At 39.9% G+C, this 12,236-nt stretch overlaps 1 protein-coding gene across 1 annotated transcript in view; it reads left to right on the top strand.

Annotated features, from left to right (window-relative positions):
• The window catches only part of LOC107155295 (rac GTPase-activating protein 1-like), a 2,470-nt gene extending 2,012 nt beyond the window's left edge, over positions 1 to 458 (top strand). The window contains 1 exon segment of the mRNA XM_048811885.1: positions 20 to 458. Within this exon segment, the coding sequence (XP_048667842.1) occupies positions 20 to 295 (276 nt within the window). The 3' untranslated portion in view covers positions 296 to 458.
• The last annotated feature ends 11,778 nt before the right edge of the window (positions 459 to 12,236 follow it).

Here is a 12,236-nt window from a genome sequence, read left to right on the forward strand (position 1 = left end):
CCTGGAATACTGGAGTCAGTTCATGATGGTGGAGCAAGAGAACATTGATCCCCTGAATGTTATTGAAAACTCAAATGCCTTTTCAACACCACAGATACCAGATATTAAAGTGAGCTTACTGGGGCCCGTGACTACTCCTGAGCACCAGCTTCTCAAGACTCCTTCATCCAGCTCCCTATCCCAAAGAGTCCGCTCTACCCTCACCAAGAATACTCCCAGATTTGGGAGCAAAAGCAAGTCTGCCACCAACCTAGGACGACAAGGCAACTTTTTTGCTTCTCCAATGCTCAAGTGAAGTCACGTCTGCCTGTTACTTCCCAGCATTTACCAACTGCAGGAAAGGGCACACCTGTACTCTCTGCTCTGCAGCCTCCTGTACTACTTTTAGCATTCTCCAGGCTTTTAATCAAGTTTAATTGTGCATGAGGGTTTTATTAAAAAAAAATATATATATATATATATATATATAGATATATATCTATATATATCTATATATATAGATATATATCTATATATATCTATATATATATATATATATCTCCCTCTTCTCCTCCTCCAGTAACATTTTATCAGCCCCTTGTGCTGGTTGTTGTTGGGAACTTTCAGATGGGAGATCCCTATAGGGGTTGAAGGAGAAATATGGAATTGTGGTTCTTTTGGGGTCAGGAGGCATCCCTTTGCCTTGAAGCCAAATGCTGCTCCTGGAATGACTTTTCTCTAGTGTTATTTAACTCATCTCCATGAGACAATGACAGAAACCCTGCCTCTTTGGTATGGGTAGGAAGTGACGGGACAGGGTAAAGAAAAGATTAGTCAGAGAATTTAGGATGGTTCCTTCTCAGAACCTGCAATTTCCCTTTTCCCATTATTAATTAAACTATAGCATGGAACCTTCATACATAGGATAGGTTGAGGACAGAACTAGTCATGGGAGTATGCATAGCTTTAATTTGGATTGATTAGTTCTTAAGGTCTTGAGAAGTGACACAACCTTGTGAATGTGATACTTCTTTTTATCTCTGATGGGCGACTTGCTGGACTTTGGGTTTTATTGGGGTCATAGCCAGTTTGTTGTTTTAAAGTTGAATTCACTCTGATGCCTCACCCTCCCACCTTTTGTCCAGTAGATTCCTATTTCTAAAGGTTAGTTTGCTGTTTGTCATCCCAGCTAACAAATAAGATGAGGCTGTAGGGAAGACTGTCAATATTTCATGTGGCAAGAAAAACCACAGTCATTTTTGTCTTTGCACTTTGGATGCTAAAATTTTTCCCATGGAATATAGCCACATCTAAATAAATGTGAGCTTTTACTTCTATTAAAAAAAATTATGTCATTAACAAGTGAGATTAAATGGCCATGTATAGAACACTGCACCATTCACAGAGCTCACATTCTTTCAAAGCACATGGAACTGAAAAACCAGCCTCTATCTCAGAGCAAAGCCTGTCCAAGGAAGGGACATGACCTTTGTCCTTGGAAAGACCCACAGAGCACTCCTAGGCACATTCCTACCCTGCTAAGTGGTTTATCTACAAATAACAGGAGAGATCTGCTGCGACAGGTGTCCCTGACTCAGTCAGGCTAGGTGGAGACCCATAGTAACCCCCTAGCAGCCACCAATCAGCATGAGACAGGGAAATACCTGGGATGCCAGTTGACCCTCCTAGTAGTTTATGGTGGTTGATAACATGTTGGGAAACCATGTAGTTCAGCATGAACACCCCTCTTGGCTTAAACCAATCAGTTCAAATGAATCCCCCTCTTGTAGTAACCAATCACCCCTACCCAACTTGTTCCCACCAGTGAATGTGCTAATCATGTTTTAGAGTTGTTATTTGATTTTCCCGCGGTGTGTGATGATTTGCTAAGAGATGCTATGATGTATGTGGGGGTCCCTGCCTTCTCCAAAGAATGTATAAAACTGCTGCAAACACTGGGCTCGGGGCCTCTCAGCATCACCAGTTGCTGTGTGTGCGCATGGAGGACTGAGCTAGCTCGCAATAAACACCTCTTTGCTGTTTACATCGATCTTGGTCTCTGGTGGTCTTTTGGGGGCCCTGAATTCAAGCATAACAGAACATTTACAGAATTGACCCACCAGCACATCTTAACAAAGTTCACTTTCAAGTTGGATGACATGACACACACCTGTAATCCCAGCTTCACATGAGGCTGAGGCCAGAAATCACCAAATTTGAGGCCAGCCTCAGGCAACTTGGGGAGATGCTGTCTCAAAACAAAAAATAAGTACTTGGAATACAGCTCAATGGTACAGTACCCCTGGGTTCAATCCCCAGTACCAAGAAAGGAAAGAAAAAAATATATTATGTTTGAAATATATATGTATATATTTTTTATTAGAAAATAATAAATTGGGTAGCCAATTTTCATATATTTTTGGAATATTTAAAATGTCTTTTAAATCAGACAATGAATAAAAGAATAAAAATGTAAATTAGTCTTTATTTTGAACTTTACAACAATGAGAGCCCCAACACTTGTCAGATGCAATTGAGATAGGATTCTAGAACCAATAGCCTTAGTATGTATATGTTAAAAAATAAGAAATACTAACCACAAATGAACTAAATATCCATATAAGAAGTTACAGTAAGAAAAAGAGTAAAATGCTTAAAATAACAATACAAATTAATGAACTAGAAAACAAAGATACCATAGAGAGTATAAACAAATCAAAGGAGAAATCAAGAGAATACTGAAATACTGAGGATAATTGCAAAACACTGCAGACTGGCATTTCATTCATTAGTCAGATGTCAGCTTAGACAGCTGACTATTGGCTCTTCTCCTTTGTAAGGAAAATAAAATATGAGAGAGGTGTCACATTGGAGAACTGCCAAATGGAAAGGGGCCCTGGGCTGTGTATCCTCAGCCTCAAGCAAGTCACAGATACCCAGTGAATTCAGGGAATGTTTATTAGTCTTAAGAGTTCGTTATGAATTTTGGATAAGATTCAAGACTACACAGTGAACTAGAGTCTTGCAGACTGGGAAACATAGAGACAAGAATATCCAAGAAACATGAGCAGATGCAAATTTCCAAAACATACTTCAGGATGGGGCATATCTCTGCTGACTGTCACTGTATAGATGATCTAGACTAGACTAAACTCCAGGTCGTAAAGATATAATGCAATTTCCAAACATCTGACTTGAAACTAGAAATTTAATATATCAAAGCAGTAAATGCTTCACAGCTGTTCTTGTCATCCAAAAGTTTTGTGCAGAAATATCAGGCCCTGGAAAACTCTCACATATTCACTTGGGACTTATCACTAAAAACTTCAGGTAGTTGGATGGCCAGTAAGCTCTGAAAGTTCCTCCTTTACTAACTGGAAATACAGAAACAACTTCAATTCTTGTTCTATGCTCTACCTAAGATCAGGCCTCTTTTTCTCTATTTTAAGCACAACCTAGTTGAAAGTACTTTAAGTTCAGCTCATCTGCAGGATTGTGTGTGTGTGTGTGTGTGTGTGTGATGTGTGTTAGGGATCCAACCCAGGGCCTCACACATGCTAGGTAAGTGCTCTACCACTGAGCAGCATCCTCAACCTTCTGCAGAATTTTGTAGCATTTCATTCAGAAGATAGAATGACATTTTGTGTCATAATGTTAATTACCCTATTCTGAATGAGGCAACTTTAGGGGACCATCTGTTCAGAGAATAACTGGATGAACACTTCAGAGAAAATATATGAAAAGGTTAATTCATGTGGTAAGCAAAACAACAATGAGACATTCAAAATAATATTTGGTTAATTTGAAGGTCACTTCAGATACTTCTTTCACAACAGCATCTGTATAAAATTATGTGATGTTTGTGTATCAGTCCCTGTAATTTGCAAAGCTGTAGTGTTGCCAACAAATTGGTCAACTCTGGTTTATTTGTCAATGACAATGAATTTGACCTTGAGATAAAAATCTAGATGGATTAACAATATCAAAAAATTAAGCTGTTCATCATTTTTCTAAATTATGGCAAAAAAAAATTTAACACCAAGGTTCATGAGATCCCACCTTTTGGACTTCCCACCTGCATTCTATCACTGCAGGATAAAGGGGAATGAAGGATAGGAATGTGGGAAAGCTGAAAGAAGAGCTTAGCTATAAAAAAGGGAAGACCTCCCTCTTCCACGGATTCCACCTTTCAGGTTCCCTTCTTCCTCAAGGAGGAAATCTTTCTGCTGTCCTTTAATAAAGCCTTCCACTTTCCACTCTACACTTGCCTAGGCGTGCTTCTCTGGTGTTATACTTCAGCATTCGGGGAAGCAAGGACTTGTCACTGGTAAAACAGCGGTAACAATAGCACAGTGGATATGAATAGATGCAAAGCACATCAACAAAGTCCTTTGACATCTTCAATATTTTTTAGAATGTAAAGAACTTCAATGACCAAAAAAGTTTGAAAAGCTCCATTTATTAGAGTAATTTATCTGAACTCAGCACAGAAGTCTTAATATATCAACATAATTTTTGTTGGAAATGATTTAGAAATGAGCTTCAAACAGTGTTTTGTTTTGATCAGGGAAGAAACAGACCAGGATAGAGTGGGTGCTCATTCTGTCCAGGTGGTCAATTAGTTATGCCAGTGAACAGACTGTGTCACCAAGAATAAAAAGAACATGAGGAGTCTTTACTCTGACCCAGACTGAGAAGCACTAAGCTTTCTTTCATCATGTTTTTCATGGCTACAGTTGTTGGCCTAGTGTCTCATCTATGAAATGTTATGTACAGGAAATTGCAATGTGCCAAAATGACATTAAGATTAATTTAGCCACTGGAGTGCAAAAATTGAGGCTTGATGTTCCCACCAATTGTATCAATATAAAGGAGAATCAGAATGTGGGTAGATTTTGGTTTCCTTCCTTCCTTCCTTCCATCTTTCCTTTCTTTCTTTCTTTCTTTTGGGAGGGTGGTTCTGGGGATTGAACTCAGGGGCACTTGACCACTGAGCCACATCCCCAGCCCTATTTTGTATTTTATTTATAGAGATAGGGTCTCACTGAGTTGTTTAGCGCCTCCCAGTTGCTGAGGCTGCCTTTAAATTCAGGATTCTTCTGTCTCAGCCCCCTGAGACGCTGGGATTACAGGTGTGCACCACTGAACCTGACTTCCTTCTTTCTTTTTTCTTTTTTCTTTTTTTTTTTGTGCTGGGGATTGAACCCAAGGTTTTATGCATGTGAGGCAGGCCCTCTACCAACTGAGCTATATCCCCAGCCCCAGCCCCCTTCTTTCTTTTTTTACAATATTGTTTAGGGAGATGATAGCAGATGTGTATACTCCACTAGACATATGCATTTTTAACATTTTCATCACGTAAATTTTCAAAAGTATATATAAAAAATAGAGCATGCAGAATATTAAACTTTATGCTTTCATCAACAGCTTTGACAATTACTAACATTTTACCAATATTGTTGTTTTTATTTTTGGTTTTTTGAGACAAGGTCTAACTAAATTGCACAGGCTCACCACAGCCTTGCAGGAACTCAGCCTTCTGAGTAGCTGGGATTACAAGCACGTGCCACTATGCCTGGTTTTACAAATATTGTTTTATCCCTCTATTGTCCCTTTTTTTAGATGGAATTTTTTTTGTCATTTTGTGTGTGTGTGTGTGTGTGTGTTTTGAGATGGGGGTCTCACTACATTGCTCAGGCAGGTCTTAAACCCCAGGGCTCAAGTGAGTCTCATGCTTCAGCCTTCTGAGTATCTCGGATACTAGATGCAGACCACTATACCCAGCTTAGCTGGAGTTTTTAAACGGATTTCAGACTTTATAGTATTTTACTCAAAAATACATTGACATGAAATGTTAATAAATAATTTAAAATTGTATATAATAAAATGGACAGTAGTTTCTTGGAATCCATGTTAGTCAGCTTTCTATTACTATAACAAATATCTGAGATAAATAATATTATAAAGCGAAAAGGTTTATTTTGGCCCATGGTCATTTGGCCCCACTGCTTTTGGGCCTACAGTGAGGCAGAATATCATGATGAAGAGTACAGGATAGAGCAAGTTGCTCACTTCATGGTGGCCAGAGTGAAAAGAAAGAAAGTCATTGGGTCCCACAATGCTCTTTATTACCAGAGATGTGGGTGAGAATCCTCAGTTCTTTGTGAGAGAAAATTTTGAGCAAGATGTAGAAATTTTATTGAAGATTTTATTGAAGCAAAAGATGGTACATTGCCATATAAGCAAAGTGAAGGAGAGCAAACCATCTCTAGAAGAGATTGGTACTATCTACCCTGTCTTCTACGGAGTTTTACTAAAGACATAGAAGGAGCTGATCATTTCTTTTCCCTTAGCTCCTCCATGCCCCTGATTGCCTCCATTCATATCCTGGATGGACAGGTTGATTACATTAGAGTCTTAGAGACTGCTACCCATGTGATCTCCAAACCACAATTACAGTGAGATCATAATATAACTCAGGTTACGGTTGGTCAGCATGTGGCACTAAGGCCAGGTTGGGTCAAACCTTGTTTTGTATTTCTGACTTGGTCAAACCCCATGGCTTGGTCCCATGACCCCATCACTGTTAAGGTGTCCTATTTTGTTCAATACATTAGTTTAACAGTTAACTGCAGCAGGGGTCAGCTCCCTGAGTCTCTGACACAACCACTGACTTAAGGCTTGACTGCTCTGTGAACCCCGATCACCTTCCTTTTTCCTCCACTGCTCATGACTACCTTCTTCCTAACACCCTTAAGGACACACTCCCAATAACCTAAAACCTCCTTAAGGACCACTTCCTAAAGCTTCCACAACCTTCCAATAACATCTGGCTGAGGAGCAAGCCTTTAGAACGCATTCCAGATCCAAACTATCACAGTAGTTAGTACAAATCCAAATTTCCCTTGATTCCTTTGATTGTTTCAAAAATATTAATTTACAGTTGTGTTATTTTGTTTTGTCTTTGTTTGTTGTCTTTGCCTCAGGACTCAAATAAGTCACTGCCATTTTCTTTGTCTCTTAAAACTACTTTATTATTATTATTTTGTGAAATGGGGTTTCACTATGTTGCCCAGGCTACTGTTAAACTCAAGTGATTTTCTTACCTTAGCCCCCTGAGTAGCTGGGGCTAAAAGCACACACCACCATCATGCCTGGCTTCTTAAGGTTTTTTTTTTTTTTTGGGGGGGTGGGGGGTGCTGGGGATTGAACCCAGGGCCTTGTGCATGTGAGGCAAGCACTCTGTCCAACTGAACTATATCCCTAGCCCCCAAGTTTTTTTTTTTTTCATTTTTTACTTATTTTATTTGATACCAGGGATTGAACCCAGGGGCAATCAACCACTGAGCCATATCTCCAGTCCGTTTCTTTCTTTTTGTTTTAAGACAGGGTCTTGCTAAATAATTGCTTAGAGCCTTGCTAAATTGTTGAGACTGGCTTTGAACTTGTGATCCTCCTGCCTTAGCCTCCCTAGGAGCTGGGATATCAGGTCTGTATCACTGTGCTCGGCTTCTTAAGTCTTTTTAAAACTCTCCCCCTTCCCTCCAAGAATCTAGTTAATATGTGAATTATAAAATGTTATAATTAAGAAAGAAAAAATATGCAAAATATAAGAATATCGAAATATAAGGATATGTTTTAGTTTAAAACATAATAGATTCAGATTAGATGTTGCTAAGAATCTCTCTAAAATTAGACTGGAAGAATAAATGTGTCATTTAAAATAGATTGGGAAATGATTTTCTCGAGGCATAGTTACTTCGCTTCCCTTTCTTTCCTCTATCTCCTGAGGGAACATAAGGGCATTAAAGGAGTGTTAGGACCCTTTAGATGAGACAGGAGAACTAGGAGGTAAATCTTATGTCAGAATAAAAAAGGCTGATTTCCCAACCATGTTGTTTATCTTTAATGAAAAACTAGTTTAAGCCCTATTTAGGTCACCTGCTAAAACTTTTTTTTTTCACTTCTTTTTCTTTATGCTTGGAATTGAACCCAGGGTTGCTTTGCCACTGAGCTACTATCCAGTGTTTTTAATGTCTTCATTTTGAGATTGGGTCTTGCTAAATTCTCCAGGCTAACCTCGAACTTGTGATCTTTCTGCCTCAGCCTTGCTGGAATTACAGGCATGCACCGCAGTGCTGACTCCCTTAAAGCTTTTTAAGGGTCTCTCCTGCAGCTTACGCATGCACAGAATGCCAGGTTCTGGCCACCAGGTAATAGTGCAAACTTCCCAGCTGTGAGCAATAGCAGTGAGAATGACTGTGCCAGCCTCAGTCAGACTACAAACTACTGCCTTTCTCTGAGAGCTGGACTGGGCACCCTGTCTGGTGTGCTGTCTCCCTTATGCTCAAGTATAAGCCCCAATAAAGCCTTGTTAGGATGGTTTTACTTACCTGTTTGTGATTTTTCTTTTTTTGTCAATGTCATTGTAATTTTTTTTTTTTGGTAGCAAACCTTTTTTATTTGTTTATTTTTATGCGGTGCTAAACCCAGTGCCTCACACATGTTAGGCAAGTGCTCTGCCACTGAGCTAAACCTCCATCCCCGTTTGTGATTTCCATCTAAAATTGAGCAAAAGAACACTCAGCTGGTTGGTAATGAAAGCAATCTATTAGAAGAGAATGCTGCTTGCCCCCAAAATCCTTTCCAAGGAGGGCTTTGGTGCCCACGTTCTATGACTTCAGGGCAGAGTACTGGCTCTTTGCCCACCCCACCCAAGCTATTCTATTTAGGAATTTTGGAACAATTTTGAAGGTACTCTGCCCAGATCTTGTTCAGGGCTCAGGAACCCCTTCTGCTACTGCAGGAAGTGTCAGTGGGGATTGCCTTGAGATGTCCCAGCCATCCTTCCCAACATCTTGTCAGAGGCAGCCCTAAGCAAATGACTACCTGCAGGGCTGGGGGGAACAAAGCTCTGGTTTCCTTTCTTCGATGTGGGACAATGTGGAAGGATAATCCCAACTCCAGAGCTCTCCATGGGACTGCAGATCAGGCTCTGCTGGAACCGCACCGTGGGTCAGCTTCTCCCAGCCCATAGCTACCAGTTTCACTTCCAGACTCATTTTCTGCACTCATTTTTGTTTCAAAGTCTTTTCCCGAAAACTCAGTTTAAAGCATTTAGCAAAAAGTCTCCTCTCACCCTTATTCTCCAGCCACCCAAATTTTTTTGATTCAATCATATTTATCAGTCAGCTCTATATACTTGCCATGTAATTATAAACATAGATGCATATATTCTCTCTCATTATTTTTTACAGAAATGATATCTTACTACATAAACCATCTTCTAATACTATATCTTGCAAAGCTGCCTTATTATTTTTAATGGATGTTTACAGTGAATATACCACAATTTATCTAACCATCACTCTATTATTATTGTATGTGTATCCGTCTATTATTATGGTATGTATACACTGTTTCCAGTCTCTTGTTATTACATACCATGCTATGATATATGACTGCCGCAGTCTGGCTGGGAACAAAATCATGAGCCACTCAAGCAGGAACAAGCTTTATTTCTGAAACTCCCGCCAATGCCACGCACCCTCCCGGGAAATATGCCGAGCCACACACGCGGTGTTCTCCCCGGACACACTACACCAACAGACAAATCCCTCCTCCGGAAATCCCTCCTACTGCACTTCCCCAACCAATGGGAACTCTCCGGGAGTCCCGCTAGAGCTCCAAAGTAGCAGGCCGGGAGCTGGGGATGTGGCTCAAGCGGTAGCGTGCTCGCCTGGCATGCGTGTGGCCCAGGTTCGATCCTCAGCACCACATACAAACAAAGATGTTGTGTCCGCCAAAAACTAAAAAATAAAGATTAAAATTCTAAGAAAAAAAAAAAGTAGCAGGCCTAGGCAGACAGCAGGGGTCTAATATCTATTTGAATGCAGATCTTAACATAATCATATCATCTCAATGGCTTGCTGGCATCACCTTTCAACCAAAAATGCCATGCATCATTCCTACTTGGCTATGGCTCTCAGCATATAACTTCTGGTATGTATGTGTCTTTTCAAAAATATGTGATTATATCTCTTGTTTACTAGCTAGAAGTTGAATTGTCTGGTCAAAAAGTTCGTGCCTTTAAAATAATGATAGAAGGGCTGGGGGTGTAGTTCAGTGGTGGAGTGCATGTTTGGCATGCACAAGGCCCCAGGTTCAATCACTGGCACTAAAAATAATAATGATGACAATGATAGATGTTGCCAGATTGTTCTCCACAGAATCTGATAAATGAGAATGCTATTTTCCTATGCTTTAGCCAATGCCCTGAATTACTAACTTTTTTTTGATCTTTATCAATCTGATAAGTGAAGAAATTATTTAATCATAGTTTTAACTTGCTGTTGAGACAATTGAATGTCTTATATTTAAAAGTCATCATAGTTGTTTTTTGTGTGTGTTCATGTGTGAACTGTTTATTCAGATTCATTGTCCGTTTTTCCATTGAGTTGTTGTTCTTGTTTCTTATCTATTTGTAGGAACTCTTTGTATCTTAGAAAACCTAGATTTATAATATAAACTACAATTTTTTTTTCAGTTTTTAATTTGCACTTAGACTTTGTGGGCAGTTTTTGCCATTTTCATTTATAATTAATAATTAATTAATTAATTTCAGACAGGGTCTTGCTAAGTTACCTAGGCTGACCTTGAACTACGATCCTGCCTCAACCTCCTAAGTAGCTGGGACTACTCATGAGGTGCTCACCACCACACTCAGCTTGCTTTGCTAATTTTTAAGATGTAATTAAGATGTAATTTATTAATCATCTGAGATTTATGGGATTTCTGTTATAATAGTAATAAAGAAAACAGCTTTAAGATAAAATTCAAGGTGTACTAGTAAGAACCATCCCAATTTAAACTTTGAATAAGATCAGAACTATCTTATTGCTGAGAACTTATCTATCTTCCCTCTGTTCCACCCTCTAAAACTTGCTTCTCTCCTCATCTAATTTGATCTTTCTGTTTGCTAAAGGACAGCCTTGGATTAACTCTTTTTGTCTCAGATCCTTTATTTAACTTATCAGTCTGTCTAGTCAACTTTACCTTTTTGTTTTTTGGTGTTGGAGATTGAACCTGGGACCTCCTTAACATTAAACATACACTCTACCACTGTGGGTTGCACACAGCCCAGCTCTACCTTAAAATATTCCTGGAATTGACTTCTTTTCATAGCTTCCCCCCCCAAACCAGTCCAAGCCATCATCAATATCACTGGTTATTGTAGAGGCTCCTACATGGTTTTTCCTTCTTCTGCTCTGGCCTTTTCATATTTCACTCTCAATCAGTCAGAGAGCGCTTTTTTTTTTTTTTTTTTTTTTTTAAGAGAGAGAGAGAGAGAGAGAGAATTTTAATGTTTATTTTTTAGTTTTCAGTAGACACATCTTTATTTGTATGTGGTGCTGAGGATTGAACCCGGGCTGCACGCATGCCAGGCAAGCGCAATACCGCTTGAGCCACATCTCCAGCCCTATTTTAGCACTCTTATGATCAAGATCCTACTGAGTCTCCTCATCTGAAGTCCTCATAAAGTCTTCTGCTCCTCTGGACCCTCCAACTGTGTCTCCCACTGCATATTGCCTGGTCTGCTCTGCTTCCTTGTTTTTTTTTTTTTTTGTGGGGTGCAGAGAAGGGTTGGTACCAGGGATTGAACTCAGGGGCACTCTACCACTGAGCCACATCCCCAGCCCTATTTTGTATTTTGTTTAAGGACAGGGTCTCACTGAATTGCTTAGTGCATCGCCATTGCTGAGGCTGGCTTTGAACTCATGATCCTCCTGCCTCAGCCTCCTGAGGAGCTGCGGGGATTACAGGCATGTGCCATCTCACCTGGCTTCTTCTTGTTATTTATCACTTGAATATTGCAAACTCATGACTCCAGGACTTTGCTTATTTTGTGCCTCTTTCTGGAATGTGTCCCTCAGAAATTACAAGCTCGGGGCTAGGGTTATGGCTCAGCGGTAGAGCACTTACCTGGCACGTGCGAGGCCCTGGGTTCGATCCTCAGTACTGCATAAAAAATAAATAAATAAAATAAAGGGGGCTGGGGATGTGGCTCAAGCGGTAGCGCGCTCGCCTGGCATGCGTGCGGCCCGGGTTCGATCCTCAGCACCACATACAAACAAAGATGTTGTGTCCGCCGAGAACTAAAAAAAAAAAAATAAATAAATAAAAAAAAAAAAAAAATAAAAAAAGAAAAGGAAGTAGGTCAGTGGTAGAGGGCTTGACGGCGTATGGGGCCGGATACC

The sequence above is a fragment of the Marmota marmota genome, unplaced genomic scaffold (assembly GCF_001458135.2).
Source record: "Marmota marmota marmota unplaced genomic scaffold, marMar, whole genome shotgun sequence".
Taxonomy (NCBI): domain Eukaryota; kingdom Metazoa; phylum Chordata; class Mammalia; order Rodentia; family Sciuridae; genus Marmota; species Marmota marmota.